This window comes from Muntiacus reevesi, chromosome 2 (genome assembly GCF_963930625.1).
Source record: "Muntiacus reevesi chromosome 2, mMunRee1.1, whole genome shotgun sequence".
NCBI lineage: Eukaryota > Metazoa > Chordata > Mammalia > Artiodactyla > Cervidae > Muntiacus > Muntiacus reevesi.
In genome coordinates this window covers 181,405,238-181,430,826 of record NC_089250.1, presented here as the reverse complement: position 1 = coordinate 181,430,826, position 25,589 = coordinate 181,405,238, and the positions used below count along the sequence as shown (strand labels likewise).

Here is a 25,589-nt window from a genome sequence, read left to right as displayed (position 1 = left end):
CAGTTCAATCGCTCAGTTGTGTCTGACTCTGCGACCCCATGGACCGCAGCACGCCAGGCCTCCCTGTCCATCACCAACTCCTGGAATTTACTCAAACTCATGTCCATTGAGTCGGTGATGCCATCCAACCATCTCATCCTCTGTCGTCCCCTTCTCCTCCTGCCCTCAATCTTTCCCAGCATCAGGGTCTTTTCAAATGAGTCAGCTCTTCGCATCAGGTGCCCAAACTATTGGTGTTTCAGCTTCAACATCAGTCCTTCCAATAAATACTCAGACTGATTTCTTTTAGGATGGACTGGTTGGATCTCCTTGCAGTCCAAGGGACTCTCAAGAGTCTTCTCCAACACCACAGTTCAAAATCATCAATTCTTCGGCACTCAGCTTTCTTTATAGTCCAACTCTCACATCTATCTATGACTACTGGAAAAACCATAGTTTTGACTAGACGGACCTTTGTTGACAAAGTAATGTTTCTGCTTTTTAATATGCTGTGTAGGTTGGTCAAGCAAACTGAAAGGATCTGAAAACATCTGTGTCATTAAAAACTTGATTCAGGGGACTTCCCTGGTGGTCCAGTAGTGGGGACTCTGCGTTTCCACTGCAGGGGGCACAGGTATGATCCCTGTTTGGGGAACTAAAATCCTGTATGCTGCAGGGTGCAACCAAAAAAAACTTGACTCAGAGTCAATGCTAAACACTAATTTGAGAAATATATGGCTACTCAAAGAAAATAATACACTTGACAGAAAGGGAAAAACCCTGACTCTGAATAAACGCAGTATAAATTTCCAAATACCACCACCTTCTTCATCATGCACTGTCGCAAAGACATCCATGACTGGACGCACAGCAGGCACAGCCCACCTGTCTTCCCAGCAACAAAGGGGCGCCCCCTCCTCGGACGGCTCAGCCCTCAGCCAGCCCTCGCGCCTGTCCGACGTCTGCCGGACAGAACCGGCCCCGGCTCAGCACACCCCATGCACCCTGGGGCCCGGTTCTTCTGGGTTTCTCACGGCAGCAGCCCCACAAGGGCCGGCCACCCCCTCCTGGCATGGCACTGCCCTCCCCTTGGGCACCATCTGCAATGGTGGTGCTGCTGGCCACTTCCCTCCTTCCCCGAAGCAGGGCCATGGCTGGTGGGGCTCAGAGAGTGGTGAGCTGCCCCCCACCCAATGAGCTGCAGACGCGGCCTTTTTCCCAAGGATTCCTTCAGGGCATGAGCACGGACACCTGTTCTGTTGACACCTCTTCTAACCCATGACCAGCCCTCCCCACCCACTTCCACCCCAGAGACATAAAGCTCAGGGTCAGCCACTTCCAGGCGAGAGTTTTCTAAGATTTTATTTAAATAAAAGAAAATCACATTTAGATGACATGAGTTCTGTTTTTTTAGGAATGAGAATAAATAGATTCACAAATAAAATCTATACTTAGATTCAATTTTTAAAACTGTACAACTGATAATAACCAATTATGTACATACAATCAGTAGACTGTATTTCTGAAAAAAACCCTGAAAGAAAAATGCCAAACTCTAAGAAGAAAAAATGGGTTAACATGGGAAAAGAAGGCAGCGCAGGCTGAGCGCCTGAGACCCTGCAATGAAGGAACAGCCTCCGGTCCAGGTTAAGTCACAGGCCACTCCGAGAGGAAAACGGAACAGCTAAGGGCTCAAGGTCACTAATGACAAGACCCTGGAAACAGCAATGATCCAGCAGCTGAGCTTGTAACTTACTTACAAGCCCCTGCTTCCCCCGGGCCCAGCCACTAAGGATCAGACCTTCCTGAGAATGTGCCTGAGCAGAGCCAGCATCCGGGCAATTTTCCCAGAGACTAGGCTGTTCCCATCACTTCCCAAAGGAGACACTCTGCACGCAGCGAGAGCAGGCACACGCTGGGGTCTCAAGTGCCAGGCCACCGCCACCCTCCTCCCAGGCTGCCGGCTCACTCACTCACTCACTCACCGCATGGCCGTGCACAGGTGCCCAGCAGGAAACCCCAAGGCAGCGGGCTGCTTGGACACGGAGTGCCTGCATCCCTCAGGACCACCAGCACACAGCTGTCTCAGGAAGGTGGAGCCACTCACACCCAGGGCCGCATGCACCCACGGAGCACGTGTTCCTCTTGGGACAGGGCACTCCTGGAAACAGAGCAGAGCCCAGGGCTGGGAAACGCTCCCTCCAACCTGCCCCAAAGCAGCAGAGAGGTGCCAAGAGGACCGCAGCACAGGGTGGCTGCTTCCAGCATGAGGGGAAAGCAGTTTGGCGTCTGGTCCGAGAATCCGCTAGGGACACCCTGACCTGCAGTCAGGGTCCACCTTGCCAACGGTGGCAGTTCTCCAGGCTAGACACTCAGGGTCGGACCGTGAGGACAGTGGTCCAGAGCAGGGCAGCATGCCAATGTGGCGAGCCTCAGCCCAGAGCACCGCACGCTTGACCCTGACTCCTCACTCACCCAGATTTCACCCAGATTTCACCCAGCATTTGATCAGAAAACTTCCCAGGAGGGGCTGTGGGATAAAACAGAACCAATGGCTTTGAAATACAACCTTTCAAGGCTCAGGTAGGTGATACAGTATGTATAAAGAACGAAATATAATACACATACATATTTCCTTTCTGAATTACATTACTTTAAACAATTAAGAAATGGAACATGGGACTATGCTTCTAACCATCTGACTTCCAGTTTGGAAAGCTTTCATGTTAAGCAACAAACAGACTACGGTGAGACCCTCCGCCCCTCAAACACACTCAGCTCTGAACACAGGGAGTCAGAACATACATGCAGGATTCAGAGATGTCTTTTGACAACTATGACAGGGATGAAAACAATGAAGAGAAAAGTGTGAGAAAGAGTAACAAAAACCGTCTAGAGACTCCAAGTTCAGGGAGACACGTTTAACAAGGGCTATACACACCCGTTCCAGAGAAACAGAACACGGCACATGTAGTCAAAGCTGATGCGGACGGAGGGCAGGAAGGGGCACGAAGAAGCTGACTGGCTAGAAAAAGCTTCAGAGCTGGGGCGGGGAGGGGGTGTTTCCCCTGAGGGGGTCTCTTCAGGCCAAGAGGATGGGCCTGGAGAGAAGAGCCTGGCGGTCGGAGATTCTGAACCTGTCCTGGGCTGGGCAGGCCAGGGAGAGAGCCACACGGCGGGGGCGTCTGAGGGACCGGCATGGAGGAGAGCTAAGTGACGAGCCTGGAAGGCACAGGAGCATCAGAATTCAGAGACCACCCCAGCAGCCCTGCACCTCCTCACCAGGAAAGGGAAAACGAAGAAGAGAGTGTGTCCGCGTTTCCAGCACCACCAGGCGAGAGAACAGGACGAGAACACGGCGTGGTAGCACAGCACCGCAGGAGGGCATCCACCAGTGCGACCTCCGCACTCAGGCCCAGGCGCTCAGACAAGGTCTCCCCCTGCACATGGTAGTTTTCCGGGTCCCCTGCAGCCTGGCCCTCCCAACCTCTCAGCATCCAGGGGGGTGGGGGACAGAAAAGTTAACTCCAAGCCCTCTCCCCACAGCTTTCCACGGCACTTAAGGAGAAAGTCAATGAGGCTCCAAGCCTCCAGGCGAATCTTACCAACCTTTCTTGACAGCATCCAATATTCGGCTGTCACTTTGAGATACAACTCCTGCTGTGCTAAAATTAATTCCAAAAAAGAACAGGTTGAAGAATGAGACTTTAACAATGAATTCATTGTTAAATAAGCTTTTAGCCGGATGAATTCTGACTGAAATACTGCCGAGAGATACACACACACAGCGCCTCTCATCAGCCCTCTCAGCGTGGGCAGACCTGCCACCCGCTCCACAAACAGGCAGAAGACACGGACCTCCAGACATACCTTCAAACCACACCTTTAAATATTCTGAAGGCGGCAAGTGGCTGGCACAGTGGGTACACAAGCCCATCTGCAGGACAGAGGAGGTCACTGGGCCGCCAGGAGCTCTGCGCCCCCTTCATCGGGCCCTCGGCCACACTCCACATGGCTGTGCCCCCAGGAACCGGCTGCAAAGGTCAGGTCTGCACTGCCTCTTCACACGCAGAGCTTGCAGTGCGGTCAGTCCTCGCTTCTGGGAGGCCACGTGTAATCCAACTATGTAGACAGACACCTGAACCAGCTGCTCTGGTAAGGGATTTGAAGCCCACAATTGTAAATCCTTTACAGTGAACTCTCTCTCAACACATTCAAAATAACTTGGGATTTCTTGGAGTAAAAGTGTCAGTTTAAATTATTAAAGTTTCCTAGACCAAGAGAATAGGACCAGACTTTGTGCAACTGTATAAACACAACCAGTGCCAAGCACAGAAAACAGACCCCACGAACCATCATGAACCCAATAGACCTCTCTCTTTTTAAGCCATCGTCACCAGAACACGTTCCCCACTGCTCTTGAGAAAAATGCACCCTGCCTGTCGACAGGTATATAAACTGGATACACAACTGGTTCTCAATATTCAAATAGTTTTCTAAAGGGTCTGGTATCACAGGGAACAAGAATGTAACGCAGTTAGAGAAGAATGCATTACTGAAAAGGCCTTAACGATACATGTCCCAATCTACAGTTTCCACACCAGCACTTCCTCCCTGGTGATCTGCCCTTTGACCCTGCCATCAAAACAACTGTGCTCCGCACCCCTACGGCCAGCTGTCATCACAAGGGTAGGCACAGAGCACGCACACGCCGGCCCCAACCCCCGCACCTGCTGAGGGAGTCATTTCTGCATCAAGCGCTCCTCAGCAGTGGGTCCTCACTCTGTAGTCACAGAAGTGAAGCATCACGTGGGACCCCATCAAAGTCCACATCCAAGTAATTAGCCTCCAACTAAAAAAAAAAAAAAAAAAAGTCCACATCCACAGAAGCTCCTCCTCAAGAAGGGGCAAAGTGTAGGGCCCGTGGAGGCTCGCCTCACACCACCAGCAGGAAGGCACCAATCTTGTTCGCCCCCTCCCTTCTGCACCAATTCCCAATTTGTAACACACTTGCTCTCCATGCACCACCCAAACCCACCATTAGTTGGGTCAGTGGGGGAGAGCACAGGCTGAAAAGAGGGCCCACCCAAGAGCTGCCTCTTCCTCCTCCCCACACCACTGCTACAGGTAGCCCAGAGGCTGGATCCTGCCTTGAGGAGCAGCCCAAGGCCTCTCTTCAGTGCCAGTACTGCTCCAAGCTGCCGCTGCAGTCCTTCTTATCAAACACATGTCAGAGGAGGACGGCAAACCTACACGTCCACCCTTCATGAGTACGTGAGTACGGGGCCCCCACCTGCCAGCTCTGGACTCGACTCGGTAAGCGCTGCAGGGTGAGAGTGCACCGCTCTGCACACGCCACATGAGGAGAAGCTATGTACAAGGGCGTGCGAGAATCGGAGCCCACTTCTTCCCAAGCTGTCAGCCTTCCCCACCGCCCTCCCACGCACACAGCCACCCTGCAAAAGCCACCCTGACGTGTGCAGGGGACCACTCCCAGCAGGCAGTTTCACCTTTAACAACATCACTGCAGTTTCTCACCAAGGGAGGATTCCCAAGCTCACCATTCAGAAAACCAGCCCTCAAATAAGGAGGGACCAGAGCCTCTTTCCAAACAGCGTCTTTCTGACAGCATGAGGCTGAAACGGGCTCCAGGGGTCACAGAGTTCAGCCATCTGTCCCGAGAAAAAACTAAGTGTGCTGTTGGTCTACGAGAGGACGTCCCTCCCGCCTCGTCCGTGGCAATCTGAGGACACGCACGGCCCCCAGAAAGATGCCCTGGGCAGGGGCACTGAGGACTTCCTCAGGCAGTAAGCTGCGACTCTCCCTCAGGGCACCACTCCCAGGAGGGACAGGCAGGGTGGCACCCAGGCCTCTGCCATCAGTCAGACGTGGGCTCAAACTGCATTCCATGGGATGGGTACTCAACCTCTCCACACTGTGGAAACCGAAGCTTTCGCACCTGTAAAACGGGAGCAATGCTGACCTCGGAACACTGTGGAAGCCCAGCAGCACGAGGACGACTATCTGGCAAAGGGCCCGCCTTAAAGTAAGAGCTCGACACCCGGTTCCCGCAGCTTCCGGCCCATTTAGTATCAAACCAGGCTGGACCGTTTCCAGACCTCCCCACTCATTCTGCTGCTCCGCTGGTTTTAGATATGTAAATAAAGGGGAAAATAATGGGGCTTCTCATAAAGTGCCACCATAAAAATCCAGGTGCAAACTCACTTGAACAGAGCAAATCCACCTGTCTTCAGACAAAAAACCCACTATTGGGGGCATCTCTGCCATTACTGATGGGAAACACGGCATGTTCCTCCAGACATGTGGGGAAAATCTAGCTGACGAAAACACGAAAGCCTAGCTCCTCTCACTTCCTGATGGGAACATCCATTCTTACTTTTGGAACTCATTTCTTCTCACTGGATTTCAGCGTTTTTGTACAAAAAAGCTGCCTTCTGCACAGAAACCTCCAGATGTCAAGTGTCGGTCATGTGGAACTACCAAGACCATGACATGATACGCTCTTTTCCTCTTCCCCTGGAGGCCGACGGAGCGCACACCTTGCATTGCCACAGCATCTCTGTGTGAAAGTTCGTCTCACAAACTTCCACAATCTGTCAGCCCCAGCCGCCACTGAGGGCCACCAAGCATCCTAGTTGGTGTTTTTTGCACATAGTCCAGGCCCCCCAGGGCACGGTCATACGTGTCGCAAAAGCCAAAAACATCTCCTCGCCTTTCACCGTTTGTCTCACCTGCCCAGGTCTTCCTCCTCTCACACTTCAGATTATCACCGATCTCTACAAAGCAGAATTCTCGAGTCCACGGACCACCGGCAGAAGGTTCAAGAACCTCCCGAAGTAACTACAAAATTCGGAGAAGCCCTGAGTTTTTAAAGGATCCATGACCAATCAAAAATATTAACAGCCACTACTGCAAAAAATAAGAAAAACAAGGGGTCGAGTCAATTTCTTGGGTCTTCCTCTATTGGAGGAATTCGTCTTTCGAACCCGATTTTGTAAGCAGTCTAGACCTTCATCCAGCACCCACTTCACAATTGCATGCAAGGTATAAATCCTTAAACCGTCTTCCCAAGACTCCCGAACTTAAGAGAGGGCAAGCATAGACTGGGGTACTTTAAGCAACAGACAGAAAACATAGAAACACTAGCGATACATTCCCAACACATTTAACCCAACAAGCGCTTTTTCGTTTCCATCCCCCTAAAATCTCTCCGCCCGGTCACGCTCACCACCCCGCGGCGGTGGGTTCAAGCCTGGCCTCCCCGAGGTATCCCATCACTCCGATGCCGGAGCAGAGCCCCAAGGCACGCAAAGCACCCACACGCCGCCCCGCGGGGCCAGGAAAGGAGCGCACCCGAGTGCATCGGACTTCATCCCAAACGGGAATTCGGAGGGGCCCGAGCATCAGGTGCTCCTGGCAAGAACTCGCACATCCCGCTTCGGCGGCGAGCGGAAGCAGGCACCGGTCCCAAGTGAAGGCCTAGAGCTGTTTCTCCGTAGACAGTCCGAAAGGTAACGCCGGAGGCTCGACTACAGGCCGCGCCGCGCCGAAAACAAACTTTCCAAGCACTTCCACCGCGGCGGGCCGGTGACACCTCCCCGGCCTCCCCCGCCCTGCGCGCGCCTGTCAGTGCCCGCGCCGGGCCAGCGCCCGCCTCAGCCGAGCCCGGGATTCGCGGGGCGGCCGAGCGACGCCCCGACGGCACCCGCGGTCCCCGGCCCGGCCGCTCACCGCAGGTGAGGAGGCGCCACCGGGCCCCCAGGACCGCCCCTCCTTGCCGGGCCCGGGCGACCGCCGCGCTCAGCGGGGTGACGGGCCGGCGCGCCCGGGCAGCAGCCGCGCACTCACCACCTGGCTGGTGGTCCTGGCCATGGGCCCCGCGTCGGCACGGGCGCCTCCCCCGCAGCGCTGCGCGGCTCGGCGCCTCCTCAGCGTCCTCCTCCCCGCGGCGGAGCCCCAGCAATGGCCGCCCTCACCCTGCGCCCGCCCCGCGGCCCACCGCCCCCGGCGCCGCCCCGCCCCCGCGCGACGCCGGGCGGGACTTCCGCCGGGCCGCCGCAGCCGCCTGCGCCCATTGGTCTCCCTCGCCGTCGCTCTGTCACGGTTCGGGCCAGCCCGGCCGGCGCCCCCGAGCCGCCTTTCCGGGTTGGGGCCTAGCAGGCGGGAGCGGCCCGGCCCCGCCCCGGAGCGGGGGGGCGACCCCACGAGAGCCAATCCGCGGTTCGTGGGGCGGGGCTGCGCGCGGTACCCGGCGAGCTGTCATCCTCGCTCCGGGACCGGGAAACTGAGGCTCGCCCGGGCAGGGACGCGGCGGCCAAGGTCACGCCCCAGGCGCAGCGGCTGGGCTCCAGCCGCACGGCGCGGACTCGGAAGCTGGGCTCTGAGTAAACACCGAAAGAAGCAACTTCACTAGTTGCAAAATTGAGAAGTGTTCACGGAAGCAAAACGAGGCTCTAAAGCCACAGCTGTAAGGCAGAAAACCAGCATCTCATCCCTGCTGAGAGTCCCAGGGGTTCCTTCAGGACTTCCTTCTCTGCTTATTACCTTTTTTGTAGTTGTTATTGTTGATGATGACGGTGGTACTATTGTTCTAACTATGGTAAAATTTAAGACCTTAACCAGTTTAGAGTTCAGTGGCGTTAAGTACATTCACGTTGTTGTTCTAAGATGTTATTTCAAACAAAATTAGAATCACTCTGTTACCTGAAGGTTTGTATATTTTAAAATATCTTTTTTACTGTTTCCAGAAGAAATATATCTTCACTTAAAAAAAAACTATTTAGACAATAAAGAGAAGTAACAGTAAGATAAGTGAATCCTTAATCTCACTGGTCAAAATTAATCATTGAGCAGCAGTGCTTACTCTCAGTAAGGATTGTTCATGTCTAATCTCATTTACTCAGAACAAGCATCCAGCTACTGTTGCCTCACTTCTCAGATGAGGAAGCTGAGGCATAGCATAACTCTGTAGCTTTCCCTGAGTTCTGTATCACCAGACCCAGATCTTGATACTCACATGCCAGAGGAGTTCTGTATCACCAGACCCAGGATCTTGATACTCACATACGAGAGACTGTGCTTTGACAATTACACTATATGACTTCTATTTGTCCAGGCATTCAATCCTCTATTTACAAACCTTAAAATACCAATAGGGAGGGACTTCCCTGGTGGTCTAGTGGTTAAAAGCTTTCTCTACCACGAGCCTGGGGTTCGATTCCTGGTCAGAGAACTAAGATCCCATAAGCTGCGTGGCACGGCCAAACATTAAATAATAAATAAATAACCAGTAAAAAGGCAAATGTAACCTCCATCCCTCAGAAGGCTCCTGCTGTTCTGACACTCACTTTTTTCACTTAACAATGTACCCTCCTGTATCCTGTCCAGCTCTCGGGATATCTGTCTTCCTCAACTGTAAGGGCTAAAGATGATTCCACTAGAGGAAGACTAGAGTCTATGCCTCCATGCTCAGCCGGTCAGTAATGACCAACTCTTTCTAACCCCGTGGACTATAACCCGCAAGGCTCCTCTGTCCATGGGATTCTCAAGGCAAGAATACTGGAGTGAGTTGTCATTTCCTCCTCCAGGTGATCTTCCCAACTCAGCGATCAAACACACATCTCCAGTGTCTCCAGTATTGCAGGTGGATTCTTTACCACTGATCCACCTGGTAAGCTCCAAATCTATGATATTGATCAAGCTCCCACCTGATACTGAAGCGGTTCCCAGACTTTTATGTCATGAACAAGGCCCTGTAGGTCAATCTGGACACACACTTACTTCCTTCCTTAAGATAAATTCTTAGCAGATGGAAATGGGAGTCAAAACACCGGTATCCTTCCCAAGACTTTTGCTGTAAATTGCTCTTTGCTACCCCACTCCAGGCACTGTAACCCTCAGGGGACACAAAGGCAAGTCCAAGGTAGACACTGCCCTTACTCCCATACCAAGCCACATCCAACAATATTGTACATCAATAACACCTACTGTATATTCAGAGCAGTGTATCAGATTTTGCCCCATAAACAACAGGTACTATGATCATTCTTTACACAAGGAAGCCAAGGCTTCAGTAACTTGATTACTCTTGGTCATAGAGTTAATAGGTTACAGAGCACAGGACTCAGAATGAGCCCGACCTACACCGACACCCTGCTCTCAGTGACCCTGAGTCACTGGACTCAGCTGCCTCAACAATCCTTATTTTATACATACTTCAATCTTCATAAACTATTAATACCTTGTCCTCAAAGAATTCTAACCATTTTATCTTCTCAGAATAACCTGGAGAGACCACCTTAAACATGAAGTATCTGGTCCCATCACTTCATGGCAAATAAATGGGGAAACAATGGAAACAATGTCAGACTTTATTTTGGGGAGCTCCAAAATCACTGCAGATGGTGACAGCAGCCATGAAATTAAAAAACCGCTTGCTTCTTGGAAGAAAAACTATGACCTTCCTGGACAGCATATTAAAAAGCAGAGACATTATTTTGCCAACAAAGATCCATCTAGTCAAAGCCATGGTTTTTCCAGGAGTCATGTATGGATGTGAGAGTTGGACCATAAGGAAAGCTGAGTGCCGAAAAACTGATGCTTTTGAACGGTGGTGTTGGAGAAGACTCTTGAGAGTCCCTTGGACTGCAAGGAGATCCAACCAGTCAATCCTAAAGGAAATCAGTCCTGAATACTCATTGGAAGGACTGATGCTGAAGTTGAAACTCCAGTACTTTGGCCATCTGATGCAAAGAACTGACTCACTGGACAAGACCTTGATTCTGGGAAAGATTGAAGGCAGGAGGAGAAGGGGATGACAGAGGATGATATGGTTGGATGGCATCACTGACTCGAGGGACATGAGTTTGAGCAAGCTCCAGGAGTTAGTGATGGACAGGGAAGCCTGTAGTCCATGGGGTCGCAAAGAGTCGGGCACGACTGAGCAACTGAACTGAACTACATGTGAAGAAATTTACAGACTCTATGCTAAATGTGCATGTCAATATACACATAACTATAGACGTCTGAAAATATCTATCTCACAAGCACTCTTTCTCAGAAAATTACTGAAGGATGAGCTCTGCCACATGAGGAAGTAAGCACATAGGAGGACCACGAAGAGGAGTCCCAGAGACTGTCTATTCAACAAGCATGCACTGCACCTCCTCTCCATGCAAAGCACTGTGCTAGACACTGGTGAACAAAAAACAAAAACCTCTGCCCTCATGGTACTCTGATACCACCAGTGGAGGGCAGACAGTGTGTATGGAGGGGGCCGGGGAGGGCAGCAAGCATCATAAATAAGCAAATCTTATGGAATGTTGGAAGATAAATTCTGTGAGGGAGAAAAAATCAAGTAAGTGGGGCCTTAGGAGTACCCAGAGAGATAATGCAATTTGAAATGGCTAATGGGGAGAAGTCCTAAGATTCCTCAGACACAAGGAGAACAGGCTTCAGAAAGCTCCCCCAAAATACTGAAAATGATAGCTTCTATGAGAGATTTCACCATGTAAAAAATTTAATTAAGGAAAAAAAAGTGAATTAAGGGACTTCCCTGGTGGTCCAGTGGTTAAGAATTCACCTGCCAATGCAGGGGACTTGGGTATGAACCCTGCTCCGGGAAGATCCCACATGCTGCAAGGCCACTGAGCCCGTGGTCTGCAACAGAGGCCACTGCAATGAGAAGCCTGTGCACTGCAAGGAAAAGTAGCCCCTGCTCACTGCAACTAGAGAAAGCCTGCACGCAATATCAAAGACCCAGCACAGCCAACAATAAACAAATGATAATCATTTTTAAAGATTTTTTTAAAAAAGGAAAATGATCCTTCCATGCAAGGTGGCTTCTTAAAAAACAAAAGTAAATGAAGAAATTGATAGACGGATGAGGAAAACTTCAGAAAAACAGCCATACCAGAAAGGAAGCGCCATCTGAAGTTCAGGAGGCAGCTCACTCATCTCAGCCTGAGTGATAGTTACTCGCATGCACAACACAGATGCATTGATTCAACCGGTAATTACTGCGCCCTGGCAGGACCTGGAGAGGAAGGAGAGTAACAGACAGCTGAATCCTTCCCTCTTTTAACAGAAAGGCAGCAGTTAATGACCACAAGCAATACAGCAAGTCCTAAAGTACAAAGATATTATTTAGAAAGATGGACATAAATAACAGAATACTTCCCGGGAGAACCAGCGGTAAATGGAACGTGGCTAGAGAGGTGGAGGGGGGGGTGCTGCTATTTCTCATTTCCAGCCTTTCTAGGACTAATTGGCCTCTTAAACATCGATGCAAATAATTATTAATAAAATGAAGAAGAAAGAAAAATATAAAATTATTTTTAAAAAGATTAACAAAATGGTGTATCTTCTTCATGGAAATTCTAAGAAGCTCTCACCCATGAATGTAAAGCTGTGTGAGGATGTCTATGACCACATGGCTTTATTATGAAGCAAAAAGCAGAAAAGCCAAATTAAAAAAAAAAAAACACGAAAATATTTATTGAAAGAGCAGTAAATTAGGTACATTTGTCCTCAATTTTCTGCAGCTGCTGAAAAGCACAAGGCAAAGGATAACACAGAAACTAAGTATAAGGGCAAAGACGCAAGCTGCAGAATATGAACTGGAGTCTTAGATTTTTTTTTTAATTAGAGTCTATGACACCAAACCATGGCCATGGTGATCTTGAGTTATTGAAAGAGAAACAGGGAGGGGAACAAAGCTTGAGGGAAAAGTCTGTAGTCAATGCTAGAGCCCCCTGGAGAGCAGGTGGGGAGGATTGAGCCCGGTCAGACTCAGGGGCAGGGTGAGGGGAGAGGGGAGGCTGTGACCCTGAAGGTTACTGAGTGGCAGCAGAGAGGGTCAGGTGAGAGAAGAACGCAGGACAATTCTCAGCCTTCACAGGGCAGAAAGGCAACCAGCGTGCGGAGCCCAGGTCAGGCCAGGCTGCTCTTCTCACCTGGGGAGAGGCCAGGCACCCACTCCATGGATGCCTCTGGCTGCCCATCCCAGGGCAGTGGGCAGGAGGGCAGATGGACTCACCTGGCCTGGCACAGGTCATTGGCGCCCCAGCTAGAGGAGAGAAACGGCCCCCTACTCTCTTCCCTGGGCAGAGCCTCTGTCCCTGACCGGCTCAAGGGTGATCTCAGGCCAAGAGTGCATTGGCTTGGCCTGACATTGTGAGGTCAAGTCCCGCCCAGGGCGGGGCAGGAGGGGGCCGGGAAGTACATAGCCCACAGGTGTGGAGTACTCACAGCAAACCGGGCCCTGTGCTTGCACTGTGCCATTTTCTATGTTTCAGTCACTTCTATGACTCTTGGGGCGCAAAGGAAGAAACTGGGGTTCAGAGGCTACAGAACCTGCCTAACATCGCAGAGCTAGTGTGTTAATTATCTAGCACTGTGAACAAATCATCCCAAAACAGAGGCATGAAACAGCGCACACTGATGCTCTCATGATTCCTGTGGGTCAGGAATACGGGAGCAGCTTGGCTGGTGGGTTCGGGCTCAGGGTCTCTCATGAGGTTGTGGGCAAGATGGTGGCGGCGGCTAAGTCATTGAAAGGCCTCGACTGAAGCTGCAGGATCCACTTCCAGGAGGGCTCTTTCACCCAGCTGCTGGTGGAAGCCTGGGTTCCTCATCACGGGGGCCCCTCCGCAGGGCAGTCTGTCTCCGTGCCATGGTGGCGGGCTGTCCCCAGCAAGAATGATTCCCCAGGGAACACCCAAGATGGAAGTCACAGTGACTTTTATAACCTAATGTCCGAAGCAATACAACATCACTTCTGACAGTCCACTGGTCACATGGGACCTCCTGGTACCAGGTGAGAGGCACTGCAGGAGGGTGTGGGTTTCAGGAAGTGGGATTACTGGGTGCCACCTTCCAGGCTGGTCACCACAGCTGGTCAAGGGCAGAGCCAGGACTCCAGTTCTGCTGGGACACAGGGGAAGACAAAAGAAGAAGGGTGGCAGGCCTACACCCCTGGAGGTTTATGGGTCTGGAAAAAAAGGGCTGTACCTGGGAATAGGCAGGCTGGGAGACCAGTCAGGGCGCATCCAGTTAGGGAGAGAGAAGGGGACTCTCCAGGCTTCCCAGGTGGCGCTGTGGTAAAGAATCTGCCTGCCAATGCAGTAGACACAAGAGACACAAGAGATCCCTGGGTTGGGAAGATCCCCTGGAGGAGGAAATGGTAACCCACTCCAGTATTCTTGCCTGGAGAATCCCATGGACAGAGGAGCCTGGGTGGGGCTACAGTTCATAGGGTCGCAGAGTTGGACATGAGTGAGTACACACACACAGGGAACTGTCAGGAGATCACGGCTTGGAGACCACGCGTGGTCTCTGCCTTTGCCTGCCAAGTCCTTGGTCACCACTCCTGAGGTTCCCAAGATGCCTTTGCTCCTGGCTGCTGGTGGATGGATGAAAAATGCCAGACTCAGTCAATGATTTCCAAGCCATCTGGCTAAACATCCTCCCATATGAATCATGCTTTGTGAGGAAAACATTAGATTGGAATTTTGGAAATAGAAAGTTGCCTGAGGTCTCAGGTAAGTGAGCTTCCTTCTCTAAAACTGGGTTTCTTCTTGGGACTTCCCTGGCAGTCCAGACTTCATGCTGCCACTGCAGGGGGCACGGTTTGGGTTCCACCCCTAGTCAGGGAACTAAGATCCCACAGCCTGGGCAACATGTATGTGTTGGGAGGGGGAGGGCAGAACTGGGCTTTCTCAGTTTTAAAATGGGCTGACTCCTCAAATCAATCAAAACTCCAAAGACTGAAAACATGCGGTTTGATCACCATGTAGGGCAACAGCACCTTCATAAAATGATGGTAGCCGTGGGGAGCCCAGGCCTAGTCTCTTCTCCCTAGATGACACAGTGGGAGAATAACAGAGCCTCCTAATATGTCTACACCCTAATCTCCCAACCAGTGAATATGCTGTCTTACATGAAAAGGGAGAATTAAGGTTGCTTGCCAGGGAGCTGACCTTAAAGTCTGGAGTTCATCCAGGTAAGCCCAATATAGTCACGAGTTATTAAGGCAGCAGTCCCCAACGTTTTTAGCTCCAGTGACAGGCTTCATGGAAGACAATTTTTCTATGGACCAGGTAGGAGGGGAAAGTTTGGGGATGATTCTTTTTTTTTTTTTTTTGGGGGGGGGGATGATTCTTATAAGGAGCTTGCAACCTAGATCCCTCGCATGTGCCGTTCACAGTAGGGTTTGTGCTCTTATGGGAATCTAATGCCACTACCGATCTGACAGGAGGCAGAGTTCAGGCAGTAAAGCAAGTGATGGAGAGCAGCTGTAAATACAGATGGCTCCTCTGTCGCTCGCCCGCCCACTGCTCACCTCCCGCTGTGGGGTCCCGTTCCCAGCAGGCCAGGGACCAGTACCACGGCCTGAGGGTTGGGGACCCCTACCTTAAAGAGGCAGAGTGGTGGGACGTGAGGCTGGCCCACCACTGCTGGCCAGTGGGAGTGAGTCATGAACCAAGGAGTGCCGGTGGTGTGCATGAGCTGGTGATGGTCAGTGTCTTTCTCAGAGATGACACAACCCTGCCTTCAGGCCACTGAGGCCTATTTTTGAATTTGACCTCCAGAATTGTAAAGTAACCAGTTGTTTTTTTTTTTTTTTAACCCACTTAGGTTTTGGTAATTTGTTCCAGTAGTACTAAGAAATTTTTTCCCCAGCACTAAGAAATTAATACAGAAGCCCCATCGGAGGCCACAGAATGGAGAAGGAACCCACAGGACCCAAAGGAGTGCCCAGGCAGGGCCCCCTGCAGCCTTCTAGACACACTTGAACACCGGAGTTCACAGAATTCCCTGTCTGTCACTCCACGGTCCATCTTCCCCAGGGCAGCTGGGGTTGGGTGGGGGGAACTCAATAGGTCCACGGTGGGTAAGTCAAGGAATATCCATCTTGGAGAACACTGGACACCTTGTTAAAACAGTGAGACAGGTCCACATACACCCACATGGGAAGCTCTCCCCTTCATGTCGTTCAATTCAAAAAATTAGTGAATGGCAGAACCGTATTACAACTGCAATTCCGGTTTGTAAAACAAAGCCGTAAATGTGGAAAGGGGTCCAGGACCACATTATGAAGTACCACACCCAGCTGTTACAGGTTGGGGGGAGCGGGGCGCCGAGGGGCGTGAAGAGGACGGGGGTGCAGGCGCTACAGGTTTGGGAAAGGAGGGCAGAGGAGCCGGGCAAGGCTTCCAGCTCCCCGCCCACCCCTTGAAGACGTCAGAGAGCTCCGCGCGCCCCTATTGCTCGGCCGAGGCGCAGCCCTCCGCAGGGCGGCCCTGATTGGCCTGAGCCGGAGCCCCAACCAGGGCGCGCGAGTCTTCTGGCGCCGCACCTCCTCCGCGACCCGCGCACCCGCTCAGGCCCGGCGCCCGAGCCGCGGCGGAGCGAGTTGGACCAGGTTCGTTGTGGACGCCCGGCCTCTCCGGCACAGCCCGGTTCGGCGCGTTGTCCACACGCCTGTGCCCAAGCCGGCTTCTCCGGCTGTAATCACTGCACACGCCTGCAGCCGGCTCCAAGCTCACAGCCCACCATGCTGCCGGGTGCGCTTGGGGCCTGGAGACCCGTCATCTCGTAGACGGGCCCGAGGTTTCGGGAGGGAGCCCCCAGCAACAGCCAGGGGAAGCCTCACAGCGCCCGGGCTCGGCCGCCAGGTGGCCCCCTCCCCCGCTCGGGGGAGTCGCGACGTGGCGTCTGCGTGGGACCGGCACGTCCCTGCAGAGCCTCTTACCCACGTCCACCCACACCCAAACAAACCACGAAGAAGCTGGGAGCATGCCAGGTCACCGCCCCATCCCACCCCAGCTTCTCCAAATGGTGAAAGTCGCCAGCGCTCACTAGTGACTCAGCATACACCTGGCGTCACCTTCCCCCCACCCCCCCCACGGCCACATCAAGGCAAGCCTGTCCCCCTACTTTACCTGAGTCTGGCTCCACTGCCACCCTACAGGGTCTCCTTACTACCCACGCGGGGCACCCTTGTGTCTAAAACCCAACAGCTTCAAACTCAGACAAGTGAGCGAGGTGGGTGACGGGGTGGGAAGGGGTGGAAGCGAGGGTGTCCTTGGCGCAGGTCGGCTTTGTGGAGACCTGGAGACGATGCTGGTGAGGGCTGCACAATGTGAACATACTCAACTCTGCACTTCAATACGGTTACAATGGCGAATGATCCGTGTATTTAACATCAAAAAAAAAAAAAAAAAAAAACCCAATGCCCCATCTCAAAACCCACACTCCCAGCCCAGCTGCAGGGCTCAGTTCCCTACGCCATGGTTCCTCTCCAGCTCCAAAGTCACCCCCTCCAACCCAATACTAAGCCTGAGCCCTGGGTCTGGGCAGGGCAGTTCCCTTGGCCTCCAGCCCACCCTCCTTGATGTCACCCCCCCAACCACCACGTCGATGGGCCCCTCCGTGATTCTGCAGAGGCAGCGTTATCAGAAGCCCCTGGGCGGGCATTCAGGCCACATTCTGGCTAATGTTCACCAGCCCTGGGACCCCATGCTCCCACTTCCCCAGCTGACAAATAGGAACACCCCCTTTGGATAGTGGACAGACAGAAGGAAGGGAGGGGGTAATCCACTGGAACACCTGGAGGAGGCCTTGGGCTGAACAGGTGGAGGGGCTTGTGTTCCTCTGGTAGGTGGCCCCCAGCCCCAGATCACCCCTCAGCCCTGCATCACATGGCTGCCCTTCCCACAAGTCGCTGGGACCTGCAACCATCTTTGTCCACTTGGGCCCAGACACCTCCTTTAGTGTCTGGAGGCAGGAGCAGTGGCTGGGGCCGTAGACAACTCTGCCCCAGACCTGCTCCCCTGTGAAGGGGGAAGGGGCGCCCACCCAGGACCCAAATGAAGGGAAGTCAAGACGACCCCAGGCTTGGGGCTGCACCAACCCCTGCTAGGTCATGGTCCTCAGAGCCAGCAGGGCACCCCCGAATCCCCCACCCCACACCTCCAAGTTGCTCTATCCAAGGAGCCCAAGAGCCCATGCTCCCAGCATGGGGGGGCTGTGGCCAGGGCCAGGGCCACAGAAGGCACAGGATGACACTGATGGACAAACACAGAGGTAGGGTGGGGGACACACACTGAGGGCCTCGAGCTGCCCACCAGCACCAGGCAGGGTTGCCCACATTTCTGCCAACCCTGGGGACACATGGATCATTGCATCTGCTCAGGAGTCGGGTCAGGAAGTGGGGTTGGAACCCTAATTATCCCAAGGGCTCAAGGCAGCGTGGGACTGTTGGTTGGGCAGGTTGACCAGGGTCACCGCAGGGGCCCCAAGGCCAGTGCAGACTACTCTGGAGGTCAGAGAGGAGGGCCCAGTGCTGGGTCTAGGTCCAGCGCTGTGACCCTGGGCCTCCACTCTGCCCACCCAACTCAAGAGTGCAGACAATGACCCACAGCACACCCTTGCCTCTCAAACCCTCTGCGGTGCCCACCGGAGGCCCCTCCCTTCTCCAGCTCCTTCCACCATTTCCTTGTCTCCAGGAGAAATGGATCTCGTTCTTTCCTGAACATTCCACGATGTAGCTCCCTTTCCCTCAGCACCACAGGCAAACTTCTCAACCCTCACACTTGCTCCCTAAGCCCCTTCCTCCAGCCCTTCACTTCTTTGCAACCGACCCATCTGCCTGTGGGCCTGAGGCCTCCAACACATCTGTCTTACAAAGAGGGGCCCCACTGCCTCCACTGAGCCCCAGAATCCCACAGGCAGGGTGCAGCGGCCACTCCCAACCCTAAGGAACAGATACCCACCCGCCCCCACCGAAGGGCCACGGGGTGAGGGCGGAACAAAGTCCCACTGTGAAGCAAAACTCAGAGACCAGGCGCGTCCCTACGGGGCACACATTTATCCAAGCCGCCGTCTCTGGGCTGAGGCCTCCACCTGGGCCAGGGCTCCTTTCGCTCTCTGGAGACCAGCTCCCCGATGCCCAGCCGACAGTGTCCAGCTGGGGCTGGGCATCCCCTCCAATGGTGGTCCTGGGTCACAGCCTGGCCTCCTCCGCCTGCCATACCAGCTCGCCCGAGATGTAGGTGGCCCGGACGTGAAGAGAGTTGTCGAGCACCACGAAGTCTGGGTCAGAGTGGGGTGGTGAGAAGGGGGCAGAGGCAGGGTCGCCGCTGCCCCACCACGAGGCTGGGGGGGTGGGCGGGGGAAAACGAGGCCCAGAACACGATTTCCACAGGACACCCTGGCCCATCACAGACCAACTGAGGCCCCGGGAGCAAGGCTCCTGGCAGCAGAGGGTAGACAACAGTGCTCCCACACACCCTTGCCAGGCCCATCTCGGAAGCCAGAGGCCTGGCCTGCCTGAGGGGGAAGGGGGACAGACCAAGGCCCTGGCCAGGCAAAGTCCCTGGGAATGGGGAAGCACCTGCCTCCGGCCCACCTGCCCCCACCCTGGCCCTGTCCCAGGCCTCCTGGGAACCCCCGGGCCACCCCCTGTTGCGCCCTGACCTGCGTCAGCCCCGAAGTCCAGGGTCCCCTTGCGCTTCTCCAGCCCCAGCAGCTGTGCTGGGTGCAGGGACGCGGCCTCCAGAGCACACTCCACACTGCAGCCTGTTTGGGGACACGGGTGGTGGTGACCAGCCCTGATCCCCGGCTGGCTCTGCCACTCGATGGGGTGGGGGGGGAGGAGCAAACAGAGTCCTGGGTGGCCTCCCGGATGCCCGGGGTCCTGCTTCCAGGAAGGGTGCTCTCTCTGTAAGCCAAGGGGAGTGACTGAAGGCATCTGGGCCCCAAGTGTTTTGTGAGTGGGGTCCCTGCAGAGCTGGGGTGGGGCATGGTGTGAAGATGGTCCCCAGCGGGGTGCCCCCCAGCCCTGGAACTTCAAAGCCCCCCTCCCCCAAACCTGGGGATGCTGCTGGTACCCCAATTCTCTCCAGCCCCTGCTTCATTCCCCAAGTTGTCATCTGCCTCCTAACCCATCTCCCTGCTCCTCCAACTAGCATCCTGGACCACAGTGTTCCCCCCAGCCTGACACCCCAGCCCCAGGGCACTGCGTAGAGCCTCGCAGGGCCTGGCCCACCACGGCCTCTGCCAGACACCCACCCCTCCCCCTCATAACCACAATCTCACAGGCCCCACCCTTGGGTGCTGTGGCTCCAGGCCCAGTCGCTCTGGGTTCCGGCCCCCTGCTGGTTCGCGCCGCCCTCTCCTTCTGACCGAACCTCCTGCAGGCGGGACCCTGGGCACATTCCTGGGGACCCCACCAGACACAGGCCTTGGTGGTTCCTGCCTCCAGCCTCTCCCAGAGGCAGCCTCTGCCCCACCGCCGGGCACACACGTGGCAACACCCCCAGCCTCACTGACCTGTGGCCTGCAGGAAGTGCCGCACGCAGGTATCCATTGGGGCGATGCTGCCGCTCAGCGTGCTGGTGCCTTGAGAGCAGAGAGGGCAGGTTCTGGGGGCGGGAAGCGGGGGAAGGACACCAGGCACCCGGGGGTCAGCAGCAAACACCTGGGTTCTCACGTCCCACCAGCGTGCCGAGTGGCTGACCTCAGGCTGGCAGTGCTGGGGACAGGGTCACTTACCTGCCACATAGGCTGTCAGCCCATCCACCTCCACCTCCTGCTGCCCCAGCGTGTGTCGGCCATTGCCCAAGCCCAGTGCAGGGACAGCATCAGTGACCAGCACCAGCCCTGCAGGGAGAGGGGCCTCAGGACCTGCCCCACCGGGTCTTCCCGCCCATTCCCGCCCCGCCCTGCTCTGCCACTCACCCTTGGGATGGGCCCGGTGGGCGATGCGCAGGGCAGCTGGGTTGGTGTGTATGCCGTCAGCGATCATCCCATAGAAGATACGGCGGCCTGCAGGCAGCCGATCGCTGGTCAGGAGCCCCACGATGCCCGGGTCACGGTGGTGGAACTGGGTGGGGGCAGGAGGGGGCAGTAAGTGACAGCAGGGCCCCGCCCCCCTCCTCCAGAGCAGGCCCGGGACTCACAGGCAGCATGGCGTTGAAGAGGTGAGTGATGAAGGTGGCCCCGCTCTGCACAGCTTTCTCCGCAGTCCCCAGGTCAGCCACCGAGTGCCCTGCAGGGACCCAGACTCAGACTCAGCTCTGGGAGATGGGGCAGACCCCCTGAGGCAAGAACACCCCCCTCCCTTACCTAAGGACACACAGATGCCGAGGGCTGTCAGTGCCCGGATCACCTCGTGGCTGTGGTCCAGCTCGGGGGCCAGTGTCACGATGCGGACATTGTCCAGGCTCCCGTAGGTGGCCAGCACATCTTGGAAAGCATCAGCCTCAAAGGAGCGCAGATGGGCCTCCGGGTGCGCGCCCCGCTTCTCCCGGCTGATGAACGGGCCCTCCAGGTGCACCCCTGGGGGGAGGGGAGGGGCTGGTTCTAGCAGACCCCCCGCCCTGCAGCCCCCACCCTGGCCCCTCTTGCCTGCCTGCCCTCCCTCCCTGGTCGGGCATCTGGAAGGCGAGGGGCTGCCAACAGGTCCCCAAGGAGCCTCCCAGGGTAGGGACGGGGAGAGGGGCGAGCCACTCACCGAGGACCCCTGCCCCATGGGGACCACCACTCTTCACGGGGATCTGAGGAAGGACCTGGGGGGAACCAGCTGTTAAAGCCCTGCCCCACGGCCCAGCACCCAGAGGTCACAGCCCAACCAAGGTTAGAGGCCAGAGTTCAGAGCTCAGCCCCTGCTGGCCTGCCCTCAGGTGTTAGAAGATGGTTGAAGGCCTCAACCACAGGAAGCACAGCAATCCAGAAATGACCTGGGGGCGCGGGACTGGCCTGCCCGAGATGACCTAGAGGCGTGGAGACAGCGCCCAGGCAGGGGGCAGGAGCAGGGCAGCGGGGTACTCAAGGTGGCCCTGTAAGACAGCAGCCAGGACGCAGCGGGCCGCACACCAAGGGCCTGGACCCAGCCAGGGCTACCAGCCTGACGTCGCCAAGCTGTAGGCCCAGGAAGTGGGACTGAGGCAGGAGGCGTGCACGCCATCCAGGCAGATCGAGGTGCCGAGGCAGTGTTGAGTGGCCGGAGAGCTCAGGAACCAAGGGTGCGGCCACGCTGTGCCGGGGTCTGAACACCAGGGGCCAAGTCACCTGTGTGTGACAGGCGCTCAGGTGAGACATCTCAGAGGTGGACAAAGCAGGCAGGAGTCCCAGCCCACACCCCCCTTCAACGTGGAGAAGGATAGGGATTTTTAAGAGGCTTAAGCTCAGTGGGACAAAGATAACAGGAAATAGGCAAGCTGAGTCAGACGCCTCACTGGTGTCCAGGCGGGTGTGGGCAGCCAGGGCAGCGAGAACAGGGCACTAAAGCTCCCACAGGAAGACAGGACAGATGGAACCTTCGCGGAACCCCAAAATTCTGAACCCAGAGGGAGACAACAGGCTGAAACTGTGGGGCCGAGTCAGCAGATCAAAAATCTAGGCAAACAAAGAAGGTGAACTCCGAGGAAAACAGAACTGACAGATGAGAAAATGACTTGAATGTCTTAATAACTGAGTGAATCAGAACCATGGGAGACTCTGGGGAGGGTGGGGGCTAGAAGGACGTGAGACAGGGCCAGGGGCTGCCGAGAAGCTAATGCGCATCTTTCCCAGCCCGTTTACGCTGCCCTAAACCAAAAAACAGGAGTATCGGTACAACTTTTAGAGATATGGAGACAAGTTCCACAGGTTAGCTGAGTGGAAAGTGACCCTCTCTTAGAGGGAACTGGTGGGAGCAAAGGGCTGAAGTTTTTCCTAACAGGCCAAGTGATACACGCAAATTCACTACAGAGTTAAAGAGTGAAAATAAGAAAAAAGATAATGGCTGAGTTTTCCCGGAAAAGAGTTTTAAAAGAGAAAGACTGAGTAGACAGAACAGACAGTCTTGAAGCAAAGGGAATGAGGCACGTGCGAAGCAGGAAGGCAGCAGAAAGGGCAAGGTACAGAGGGCCTGGCTGTCACCCTGAGGTGCCTGATGTTGACTTAGCAGGCAGTGGGGCTGAAGTGGAGGACAAGGTGCTCTGACCCTCCTCCTGGAAGGGCAGGAAAGGTCAAGGCAGGAGGAGGAGACCCCAGAGAAAGAGCAGGTGGCCTCAGTGGACCTGAAGAACTTCTGACCAACTAGCAATCCAGTTCCGCCCACTGTTAACAGGCCCTGGAAGAAGGCAGGCAGAACAGCAGGAGCAGCGCGTGGGGGCCTGCAAGTGAACGGTCCTGTAGCTTCTACAGCGATCACCTTGTATTAACATTTTCATACTCAAAGCCCTCCTCAATTTCCTCCACAAATCAGTTTACTATCTACCTCCCAAGGCATTTCTGAGGGGTGACCAGTGCTGGGAAGAAAACGTTAAGATGGAAGCCCTACTGGCCGGAAACTCCTTCCCTAAGATCAGGATCCTCGAAGGTGCTGTAAAGAAGCTGCAGGCGCCCACTACTGGGGCCAACAGAGCAAAGCAAAGGCCTTCGGGGCAGAACACCTGGGGGCAAAGGAGGGAGCTGCCTGGGCTGCTGCAGGGGAGCTGGAGAGGGGTGGGTGATGGGCAGAGCCAGGCACCCGGGGAAAACACCTGGGCAGGAGCAGGGCTGGGACAGCAGTGGGGAGACTGGATAACAGCCACGAAGCACCCCCTGATGAGGACCGGAGATATGAGGACAAAGAATAAGGGAGCAAGAAAGTGGATTTGTTCCCAGGTCCCGAGCAGGAAGATCACGGCCTGATGACTAAGAGAGAAAACACAGAACTGGGGCCAGCTTGCAGCAGGAAACTCAGCTTGGTTTTGACACCGGACTCTGTGATGAGAGAGTCGAGGGAAATTTCCAGAAAGATGTGCACAGCTGACATCTACCAGAGGCTTAATATGAACCGAGTATAGTGCTGAGCACACAACACTAATAAATGGATTCCACTGTTGTTATTCAAACCTTAAACCTTGTTTAAGTTTTGACGAAAATGAGACTAGGAAACAAGAAATGAACGTCCCGTGTTGCTCAGCTGACAGATGAAGTCAGCAGGCCGGGACTGAACCCAGGGAGTGTGGCCAACCTCCTCCAGCCCTGGCTGTGAGTCTGCGCACACCCCAGATGGGGACCCGGTACCAGACAGGCAACCTGGGATCCTGGGCTGGACCCTGTTCTGGAGGAAAACTACAGAACTGGGACATAAAAGGTAGAGGAAAGGATAACCTGATTAACTTTGAGAACTCAAGAACTCTGTGCTATTCGTGTTACCACAAGCATTTGAAAAAGTTTAGTACCAAATAAACAGGCATGATGTATGCCTGCAACAGTTCAGAGAAGCAGAACAATACACAAAACAAGACAAGACGGAATAGTACAATGTGATAAAAAGCAAAACCATAAAACCTGGGTACAGAGTGAAACTTCTTAAAGAACAATGGACCTTGGACAGCTAAATCCCAAAACTTAAAGAAGTGAAGATTAGGGGGTGTGGACCAGAGCAGCAGAGGAAGCCTGGGGTGGACAATGGGGCTCCTTTACGAAAGCTGTTCCCAGGAGCTGCCTGCCACGGACCGCTTTGGGATGAGCAGCTAGGATGTGGCAACCTGAAAGTCCCTGGGGCGGGGGATGGACACACACGACTGAGCGGAGGCGGCGGTTTCTGGTGCCTGGAGGCGGCCGGCATGCAGGCTGGGGAGGGCTGTGTGGCAGGTGAAGGTGCTGAGGCTGGGAACGAGGAAGCCCGCGGGCACCGCCGCAATGGCAGACCAGCCAGAGGGCCACCTGGATGAGAAAAGACCGGGAGAGGGGCCCAGGCCCGGGGGAAGGCGGCCAGCAGGTGAGGCCAGGCTCGAGTGCCAACCGGCTGCTGGCTGACCCAAAGAGATGAGATTTGAAAATCAAGAGGCCAGGTGCTCACGGAGCCTCCTTCCTTTCAGGCCGGGAGGCTGACCTCACCTTGTGATAAACCTCCAGTGGTGATGTGACCAACGTTGGGCAGAAAGAGGTGACTCCATGCGACAGGATCCTCCGGGCCACCAGGGCGATCCCCGAACCCACGTCCTCCGAGGCCTGTGAGAAGTCGACGCCAAACCCACCTGCGGCCACAGAAAAGAGGGGCTCGCCTAGGGCTCGGAGCTCCCCCTCGGGGTCCCCGCCCCGCGGGCCCGGGCCGCACCGTTTATCTGCACGTCGATGAAGCCGGGCGCCAAGATGCAACCGCCGCAGTCCCGCTGCTGGTCAGCCACGCGCCGCTCCTCAAAGAACAGCTTCTCCGGGTCCAGGATGCGGCCCCCGCGCACCCAGAGGTCCTCCCTGCACACACAGCGGGCGGGGGCTCGCGTCGCCGGCCCATAGCCCGCCCGCGCCCCCCGCCCCGCACCCGCGCCCACCTGAGCAGCGCGCCACCCCTCAGGATGCGGCAGTTGGTGAACTGGATCACCGGGGCCCGCGCCGCGCCCTGCCCGCCGCGCATCCTGAGCCCAGCCGAGCGGGAGACTCCGGGTTCCGGCCTGGCCCACGTGACCCTCAGCTGACGGAGGCGCAGCCACGTGACCGGCGCGCCCACCTGACCCGCGCAGCCCGCAGTGACGTGGCGGCGGCTTCAGCACCGCCCTCCGCCCCTCCCTCCCGGCGTCCCGCCCCAGCGCCGGGGCCCAGACAGCGAC

General features: G+C 55.2%; 2 protein-coding genes across 8 annotated transcripts in view; both read right to left on the bottom strand.

Annotated features, from left to right (window-relative positions):
- The window catches only part of PDPK1 (3-phosphoinositide dependent protein kinase 1), a 62,997-nt gene extending 55,004 nt beyond the window's left edge, over nucleotides 1–7,993 (bottom strand). Inside the window, exons 1-3 of one of the 4 annotated variants that reach the window (XM_065924112.1) lie at nucleotides 7,849–7,968; nucleotides 6,732–6,909; nucleotides 4,710–4,831 (exon numbers count right to left, since the gene is read on the bottom strand). Coding sequence is in view for 2 of the 4 variants with exons in the window: in XM_065924110.1 (XP_065780182.1) it covers nucleotides 1,965–2,036 (72 nt within the window). In the remaining 2 variants the exon portion in view is untranslated. Of the gene's footprint in view, nucleotides 1–1,964; nucleotides 2,141–4,709; nucleotides 4,832–6,731; nucleotides 6,910–7,848 lie in introns of all 4 variants that reach the window. The other 3 variants (XM_065924113.1, XM_065924110.1, XM_065924111.1) reach the window with 3 other exon arrangements.
- An 8,980-nt stretch (nucleotides 7,994–16,973) lies between these two features.
- Nucleotides 16,974–25,465, bottom strand: AMDHD2 (amidohydrolase domain containing 2). 4 transcript variants are annotated; one of them, XM_065924106.1, is made up of 12 exons: nucleotides 25,314–25,463; nucleotides 25,100–25,236; nucleotides 24,880–25,019; nucleotides 21,518–21,572; nucleotides 21,130–21,342; nucleotides 20,964–21,052; nucleotides 20,743–20,887; nucleotides 20,557–20,664; nucleotides 20,335–20,403; nucleotides 20,110–20,221; nucleotides 19,480–19,581; nucleotides 16,974–19,095 (listed from the first exon to the last, which is right to left on the bottom strand). In XM_065924106.1, the coding sequence occupies exons 1-11, from the start codon at nucleotides 25,394–25,396 to the stop codon at nucleotides 19,485–19,487; spliced, it is 1,248 nt and encodes a 415-aa protein (XP_065780178.1). In that variant the 5' UTR covers nucleotides 25,397–25,463; the 3' UTR covers nucleotides 16,974–19,095; nucleotides 19,480–19,484. The 4 variants fall into 4 exon arrangements, with proteins under 4 accessions (XP_065780178.1, XP_065780177.1, XP_065780180.1 ...); XM_065924107.1 differs by having other exon boundaries at nucleotides 19,021–19,158; nucleotides 25,314–25,465; XM_065924105.1 differs by lacking the exon at nucleotides 20,110–20,221 and having other exon boundaries at nucleotides 16,975–19,158.
- Between the last annotated feature and the right edge of the window lie 124 nt (nucleotides 25,466–25,589).